The sequence below is a fragment of the Nansenia antarctica genome (assembly GCF_963989245.1).
Source record: "Nansenia antarctica genome assembly, chromosome: 1".
NCBI classification, from domain to species: domain Eukaryota; kingdom Metazoa; phylum Chordata; class Actinopteri; order Argentiniformes; family Microstomatidae; genus Nansenia; species Nansenia antarctica.
The window spans coordinates 20,773,030-20,782,562 of record NC_137674.1 but is presented as its reverse complement, the minus strand read 5'-3'; the positions used below and the strand labels follow the sequence as shown (position 1 = coordinate 20,782,562).

The 9,533-nt window shown below is 43.8% G+C and overlaps 1 protein-coding gene across 1 annotated transcript in view; it reads left to right on the top strand.

Moving 5' to 3' along the window:
• Positions 1–953: 953 nt before the first annotated feature.
• Positions 954–9,533, top strand: part of dntt (deoxynucleotidyltransferase, terminal) — a gene marked incomplete at both ends in the record, with an annotated part of 71,611 nt that continues 63,031 nt past the window's right edge. The window contains 2 exons of the mRNA XM_080538017.1: positions 954–1,156; positions 7,248–7,422. Of these exons, the coding sequence (XP_080394143.1) occupies positions 954–1,156; positions 7,248–7,422 (378 nt within the window). The remainder of the gene's footprint in view (positions 1,157–7,247; positions 7,423–9,533) is intronic.

The window sequence follows — 9,533 nt, the reverse complement described above, 5'->3', positions numbered from 1 at the left end:
GTGTCGGCTGGACATAATTACTGTAGACGCAGGGAGCAGAGGTTGACCGGACACTGTTAAGCAGCTGTGGGGATGATCTCATGAGGTGACTAGCAGCCCAGCATCTCCCTGAAGCACGTTTCTGCTCCAACCAGAAGTCTACAATGTGAATATATTTGATCTAAATTCTAAATGGTAAATGGACTGACTTATATAGCACCTTATTCCAAACACGCTTTACAACGGCCTCTCATTCACCCATTCACACACACATTCACACACAAATAGCGGCAAGCTACCATGCAAGGCGCCAGCCCGCTCATTTGGGAGCAATTTGGGGTTCAGTGTCTTGCCCAAGGACACTTCGACATGTGGCCAGCCGGGGCTCGAACCGCCGGCTCTACCTCCTGCGCCACAGCCGCTCCAGATCTGAGCTTTTTAATTTTGTCTGACTACGAATAATCATTTTGGTATCTTCTTTTAACTCCCAGTGCTGTTCACAACTACTTTGACATCATGTAAAAGCAGCAATCGATCCCTCAGTCCTTCTTATAACAAAATTGTCTCCAGTTTTCACCATGGTGGTGAATTTCATGGTTCAACTCCACCCAATGTCAGTTGTTGGCAGTTGATTTCTGCCTATATGTACACCAAATCATGAACACCTGTTGCCAGAAGCTCTTCCTGTCAGCCTCTCATAGACCTCATTCCAACTGCCATGGAAGAACAAAATATTGTTCTTGTGAAGAATAATAAGAGACCCAAAAACTGGAATGACACCAACATGGGCGTTTACCTGGATAGAAAAGGAGTGGTGCGTGACGATCCACACCACTGTGAGACGATCCACACCACTGTGAGACGATACACACCACTGTGAAACGACACACACCACTGTGAGAAAGGGGGGAAAAACCAAGAGGTCTCAAGTGCTCAACATTTTTGGAGCCCGCCCCGAGATGCTCCGTTCTGCTATGGTACCCCGGGTCAGGACGCGGCCCAGGCCCGGGGGGGCAGGGGGTCCGGGTCAGGGGGAGGCGGGGCGTCCGGGTCAGGGGGAGGTCAAGTTCAAGGAGGTGACGGTGTTCCTGGTGGAGAGGAAGATGGGCCGCAGTAGGAGGAGTTTCCTGACCGGTCTGGCGAGGTCAAAGGGCTTTCGCGTGGTGGACGTCCTCAGGTAAGCCATCCTCACCCCTCCCATTCTCACATCAATTTGATTTGAATAATAATAATAATAATAATAATAATAATAATAATACTAATAATAATACTACTAATAATAACTTTTTATTTGTATAGCACTTTTCCTGCAAACGTTGCAGCTCAAAGTGCTCCAAATCATTGTATAATCATCATTTAATTATTTAGTCATTTAAAGGCAATATTAAAAAGATGGGTTTTTAGTCTTGACTTGTGACATATGTGCTGAGGTTGCATCCCTAATGTAAACTGGCAGTGCATTCCACAATCTGGGTGCATAAAATGAGAATGCAGCCTCACCAAATCTCATCTTTTGTACATGTGGTACACAGAGAAAACCAGCGTCAGATGACCTGAGAGCTCTATTGGGCTGATATGCTAGCAAAAGGTGCTATTTGATGTATACGTTACATATAATAATGATATCAATAGTATTCAAAGATAGTTATTCAAGTTAAATGATTGATCATGAAGTTAGAATAAGTGTATAGTATTGTGTTTCATCATCATTCCTGATCATTACTTTCCTTGTGTTCATCTGATTTAAACTGAGAATTATTGATTTCAAGTAATGACGTGTACATTGCTCAAAGAACAACATAGTCTGTTTGAAGTGATGATGCATCATATTGGATCCCATCCAATCCCATAAATACATGAAAACATATTTTAAAAACCCCACTCTCAGGGGTGTTTAAAGCTGCTGATACTTGCTTCTTCATGTTAAACTCACCTCTTCAAGCTTGCCTTCACTAGTTATCCCTCTCCGCCTTCTCCCCCTCCCCCTCCCCCCTCCCATTTCTTTTATTTATTTTCTTTTCTTTATCTTTTGCTTCTTTTTATTATTACTACTCGATCTTTTTACTTTGTAAAGCGTCTTTGAGTCAGAAAAGCGATATGTAAGTCTGATGATGATGATGATTATTATTATGATTATTATTATGATTATGATTATTAATAAGGATCCATTGTGTCATGGCTGGGCAGCAGCAGCGATACTGAGATGAGCTCTGCCAGGCAGAACCAGTACAGCACCAGACCACCAGTACCAGACCACCAGTACCAGACCAGCAGTAGGAGTAGCTTGGACCAGGCAGACCCACCAGTACCAGACAGTAGGAGTAGCTTGGACCAGGCAGACCCACCAGTACCAGACAGTAGGAGTAGCTTGGACCAGGCAGACCCACCAGTACCAGACAGTAGGAGTAGCTTGGAGCTGTAGAGCTGCTGGCAGAGGTACACCAGGCTGGGCGTGGCAGAATTCCCAGAAACACAGCTTGAGCGCTCCTACGGTTACACTTGGCTTGGTGTCATTGTTTGAAACAAACCACAGGAAGTCGACCATGTGTGCCTCAAACTGACATTTTGCTAGCAGACAATTTGATATCAATAGTGTTTTGATAACACCTCCCTCGCCTTGCTTGAACAAACACACTGTGTCTTCTCACATACAGTACAGTGCACACGCTCTCAGGCACACAAGAGTGCGCACATGCACACACACACACACACACACACACGCGCGCGCACACACACACACACACACACACACACACACACACACACACACACACACACACAGACACACACAGACACACACACACACACACACTCACACACACACACACAGACACACACACACACTCACACACACACACACACACACACACACTATGTCTTCTCACATACAGTACAGTGCACATGCTCTCAGGCACACAAGAGTGTGCACACACACACACACTCACACACACACACACACACACACGCACAAAACACACATGTACCCACACACACCCACACCCACACCCACACACACACACACACACACACACACACACACACACACACACACACACACACAGTACACCATTGATATCAAATTGTCTGCTAGCAAAGTGTCAGTTTGAGGCACACAGTACAATAATCAGTTTAGGCTATTACGAAAGGACCTTCACTCGGGACATGTGATTTCCTTCCTCTAGTCTTCATGTTGATGTGATCTGATTACATGTGTACAGTAGGTAGGTAGGAGTAGGTAACGATAGCCTGATTAGTGCACTGTAGTTCTGCTGTGATTGACTGTGACTCATGCTGATTGTGAGGTGGATAAGGCATGAAAACGATGATTGTTGACCAGATATGAACAAGCTTCTGTAACGTTATATCCCACACTTACCGGTAACCTCTCACACTGACTGAAATACTAACACACACCAATATACTGTATTGTGAAATGATTTCAAGAGTGCTGAAGGATTTTTGCTTTGAAACAGCTGTGAAATGAGTGGTGTTTTAGTCATGTTGTTCTGGACATTCTCAGTCTTGATCTGGGCTTCCACAGTAGAATGTAGTTGACAGAACCACCCGCTTCCGTATCGATTTAAAATTATTTTGGATTGTTTTTAAAGCACTTAACGGGCAGGCACCCCCGTACTTGGCTGACCTCGCCGCCATACCCCATCCAGAGCCCTAAGGTCAGCTGACCAACTGCTGCTGGAGGTCCCTAGGACCAGACTCAAAACCAGAGGGGATAGAGCCTTCTCTAAAGCAGCCCCTAGGCTCTGGAATAGCCTCCCCCTCCACGTCAGATCTGCCCAGAGCGTCGAGGCTTTTAAAAAGACGATCTAAAACACACCTTTTCTCCCTGGCCTTTGACCTGAGGTGAGCCTGCCTCCCGACACTGCACTCTTTGTACTTTTATTTCTGCACTTATATTTTGCATTGCACCTCGTTTTTAGTGTATTTTTATCTGTTTATCTTTTACTAGTGTTTTCTGTTAAGCACTTTGGGCGGCTGTTTTTGTCGTTGTAAAATGTGCTCTATAAATAAACATTACTTACTTACTTACTTATGATTTCTTTTTAAAATGCTGGTTGAGAGAGGACGCTGGCGTTGCTTGTTCGCTGCTTCTCCCCCCGAAATCTAGGTGTAATTGCAGCATACAGAGTAGATTGTCCTACAAAGACACTTAGACTTAGATTAGTATCTATTAATCTAAAAATTAATTAGACCCCTATACTTTCTTTTATTTATCAGTTTGTAAAGCGTCTTTAAGTGTCTAGAAAAGCTCTATATAAGTCCAATGTATTATTATTATTATTATTATTATTACTTACAGAACCTCCAGGACAGGCCTCAGCTCCCTCGTCTGAGCCCCATTGACTTTGGCCTGTCCTTGCTGGCTGTGCTCGGGCTCACAACCCCACCGTCTCTGGGACCTTCAATCTGGTGCAGCGCGGCATGCCTCCTCTAGCTTATTTGCATGTCTATGTTTATCTGCCATTTCTCAAATCACTGCTGGTTGCAATTCCGAAAAAATCAACTCCGTATTTATCATAGAAGTAATATAATCAACTCACTATATTATTTAAAAGTAAGAATATAATATAACAATAATAATGCTATATGCCCTTTAGCTGACGCTTTTAACCAAAGCGACTTACATTGCAGTGAGTGCGTGCATTTAAAAAAAAAAAAATGGTCCCAGCGGGAATCAAACCCACAACCGTAGCGGTGTCAACGGCTACCCACTGAGCCACGCAGGACCAATCTGTGGATTGTGTCCGTCTGACAGACCTCAGATCAGAATCAACAGAATTGCCGAAAGATGTCGGCCCTTTCTGTGTTCCCTGTGATGAGGCTATTGTCCAGAGACTCTTTGTCCACATGTTTGTGTTGTTGAGCCTCTCTAAACCTACTCTCAACAGCAGCTAAGTACACAGAACCGACAGAAGATTAGTCTCCAGTCCAGTGATTCGGCCAATTAGGCCCCTGTGCTAGTTTTAACTCCCGTTGGAGACAGGAAGGGGAGGAGCATGTTGGGGATAGTCACGCATGAAGGGGCACTCTCATTGGTATGGTAGTTTACCCACTGAGGTAGAACAGGGGCACTTCGATGGGAGAAAGAGAGAGAGATCTGTTGTGAGGGAGCATGCAGAGCTGTGTGATACAGTAGGTCAGGGGTCGGCAATAGGCGGCCCGTGGGCCATTGCTGGCCCGTCACCAATAATATTTGGCCCAGCAGATTATTTTGAGAATCCAGTTTTTATTTTATTTTTATTATTATATTTTATTTTTTACAATATCGGACCGACAGTCCCACACCGCGCCTATAATGTCCGAATAGAGAATCTACCACCACCTGAATAATGCTTATTGTACTTTTATTCATGTTGAGACTAGTGAATGACACAGGGACAGACAATCAGGCAGCGGGGTGCACCGAAGCGCACTGACGCTGAACCCCTCATAGTGAATCATAAGCAGGTGGACAAGGCGTGGTGCTGAAATAGCCGACATGCGGTGTGGTTTGAAAGCTCATTAAATCATTCAAACGTAATGTTTACGTATGTGACTGCAACACACATATGAACAGTAACAAAGCAAATTCTGTTTAATTTTCTGAAAAACATTGACAACAAAATCGGCGCAAAAGTGGTGGTAGGCCTATGCTCCTGAAACGACAGAGCAAATGCGCTATTAGGGATAATAAGTACAATGAGCCATAAGCCATTCATTCAAAATATACAAAATACAATTAGGTTATTAAATACAATAACGACAGGCTTGGTACTCACTTAATGTGAAAAGTGGCATCTCCCATCGGTCACTATTTGCTTGATATCTGGTGATATTGACGTCACTTTAATCCGCAGGCAGTTTTTTTATGTTTTATGCATCTATCGATTCCTTCGTGCGTCTTTAACACATTCATTGAGGAAAAGGACGACTCGCATGTATAGAAAGGGAACATTGTGAGCAGGGAAGATGTGAGTCTCACACAACGGCTTTGCATTGATGAAACCAGGTAGGATGAACGTATAGTTCGCTGTCCATTCCTCTTTAAATGCCCTGTTTTCACCGTCAACTTTCCTCTTTAGACCTTTGGAGAGTGACATTATGTATCTCTTGCTAGTTAGCAGGTTAAATGTTTAGCTAACTTCACCCGACACGCAAACAACCAATCCAATAATAAATAATGTGACCTTGTCTGGAGGAGGGGGGAATCATTCAGAATAAAAGTATGTTAAATAATTATTAGAATAAGTTAGGCTGCGATACATCGTCAGTCCACACATTTATTATTCAAAACTATGGAAAAGGGTGAAACTACGTTTCAACGTTGTTGAGAATCACAACACAAACTCACTAGTCAAGCCTAATACTGCAACGAAATGGATTGGACTGCTACCTAGTTAATTATAACACTACTTTACATTGTTAGCAGGCTCACAAAACAAGCTGTGTTAGTTGACTAGTGATGTGTACATTTCTCGAAAGAAAAGTCAAAGCATTAGAACGTGTCACATTTTTAAACAATCAATTACTTAAATGATCCTTTGATTATGTTCGGGCCCGCCATCTAGTGGCTAATTTTTTTTTGGGCCCGAGGCCAAACCTAATTGCCGACCCCTGCAGTAGGTGATGTCATATCTCCACGCAGGCAGCAGACTCACATCTGAGGGAAACTGGGAAGGCTCCTGAGGATCTTACAGACAAACTCAGAAGAATAGTTCAATGAATAAAGGGACATTTAAAGGAATGTTTAAAATATACTGTGGGGAGCGCTTTCCCTTCTAAGGAGAGTACTGAAGAGCTTGCCAGTATACTTATAACTTACTTCAGAACAGAACGTAGAGTAAGAGTATAGAGTATTGGGCGGCTGTCGCTAATGCTAACCCTTACCTTAACCCTAACCATGACTCTAACCCTTACTTTAACCCTAACGCTAATCTCTAACCCTACCATAACTCTAACCCTTACCTTAACCCTAACCATAACTCTAACCCTTACCTTAACCCTTACCTTAACCCTAACTCTAACTCTAACCCTTACCTTAACCCTAACCATAACTCTAACCCTTACTTTAACCCTAACCATAACTCTAACCCTTACTTTAACCCTAACCACAACTCTAACCCTTACCTTAACCCTAACCTTAACCATAACCCTTACCTTAACCCTAACCCTCACCTTAGCAGTTTTACAATTGAATTTCAATGAGGTGACAATTGAACTTCAGGATGATTCCAGGTAGCATTGAGCTTCTTCTTCCTCTTCCTGTGTAGTGAGGAGGTCACTCATGTGGTGGCGGAGGACTGCCCTGCCCTGGGGCTGTGGGCGTGGCTCCGGGGGCGTGGCCTGAGGGAGCTCTCTGCCATGCAGGTGCTGGATATCACCTGGTTCACTGACAGCATGAGACATGGGAGGCCCGTCTCCGTGGAGACCAGACACCATATTCCGGTGAGTGAAGCTTTGTTCATTGTGCCAGTGGGTTATTTTGTGTGTGTGGCTATAATGACCTACTGTAAACATGCTTCGAGACTGTAGAACCATCAAACAATATCAACTTATCGACCCCCTTGAAGACTAAGGGAATGAAATCCAATGTCCCGAGTGAAGGACCTTTCGTAAATAGCCTAAACTGTGTGTGTGTGTGCATGTGTGTGTGTCTGCGCATGCATGCATAGGTTAGCCCCCAAGGAATTTCAGGAGTGTATTATGGTGATCACTAGGTGGTGCTATTACTAGCCCAAAAGTAAGGTGTTCAATGAGCTTGTCATAAAGGATGCACTATAATCCTTAGTGTACCATAAATAAATTCAACTGAATTTTCTGAAACTCAACTGCAATAAATTGGAAATCCTCATCATCGGCCCAAAGTCCCTCACCCGTTCCACCCAGACATTCTCACTCAACATCGATGGCTTCACCGTAACCCCCTCCAACCACGTCCACAACCTCGGCATCATCTTTGACCCCACCCTCTCGTTCCTTCCCCATGCCAACCAGGTCACTAAATCTGCTTTTTTCCACCTCAGAAACCCAAAGAAACAATTGCCCGCATCCGACCCTCCCTGTCCTTTTCCACTGCTGAAACACTCATCCACGCCTTCATAACTTCCCGACTCGACTACTGCAACACCATCCTCTACGGTTTGCCTAATAACATCCTAAACAAATTCCAATACATCCATAACTCTGCTGCCCGTCTGCTCACCTCCACTCGCCGCCGTGACCACATCACCCCTGTCCTCCAAAACCTACACTGGCTCCCGGTCAAATACAGGATCCAATTCAAAATCCTACTGACCACTTACAAAGCCATCAACAATCTGGCACCCTCCTACCTTGCCGACCTCGTCCCCCTCTACACCCCTTCCTGTTGCCTGAGGTTTGACGACCAAACCACCCTCAAGACCACCAGGACCAAGCTCCGGACCTGCAGTGATAGGGCCTCTTCAGCCGCAGCAACGTCCCTCTGGAACCACAGAGGCCCCAACCACATCAGACAGGCCAACATCCTCCCAACACTTAAACAGACCCTCAAAACCCACCTCTTCAAGCTCGCCTTCACCAGTTAACCCTCTCCCCCCCCCCTTCCCATGTGTCCCCAGCACTACCTTAATTAGACCCCTATACTTTATTTATTTTTTGTTTCTTTTTATTATTACTACTCAATCTTTTCAGCTTGTAAAGCGTCTTTGAGTGTCTAGAAAAGCTATATAAGTCTAATGTATTATTATTATTATTATTATTATAAAAGGAACTCATCAGTTCTGCTAGTTTGAAATATGCAAGAGAACCAAAATGTTCATTTATGCGAAGGCTGCAAATATAGAGAGATGGATGTCTAGTATCAGATTAGAGACATATGAACATTGGAATAGATGGCAAGGAATAAGTCCATGAAAGACTTTAACTTACTCTACAATCATTGAGGTTGCATAGATGTAAAACATAGACATAGTTTTTCCAGCACCACTTGCCATGATGACCATGTGACATGATAGAGTTCATCAGTGGTATGTTAACACTAGAACAGCCATGCCTTTTTTACAATGCTCAAGCTGCTATTTACTCACAACGACCACTAGTTGGCCGCTTTTTAAATTAGCCTTCCTACACAGAAAAACTGCAAAATAGCTTTATATTAGCTTATCCTGATGTGATTTTGAAAATGTAAGGATACTGGGTGGTAGAACGCATCTAGGAAAAGTCATGAAAGGAGGGTCCTGAAATTTGATCAAGTGTAAAGATATATATATATATAAAAAATAATACTCACAGGGGTCAAATGACCCCCCATGGCTCAGATCTGTTGGTGACATACACTACAGGCCCACGTTTCAGCGGGGAGCGTCCCGTCACTGCAGAAATGGCATGGTGTGAAGTGCTGCCAAAAGCTGTATCTTAAGTTTATTGCTATCAAGCTAAAATACCGGGATCAGTAGTGTGATGGTGGACACTGTCTTCTATTTGTGTGTGTGTGTGTGTGTGTGTGTGTGTGTATTTGAGTATAACATTTATTTTATCTCTGAAGGATTGGAGTGAAGAGAACACATAACATCCTC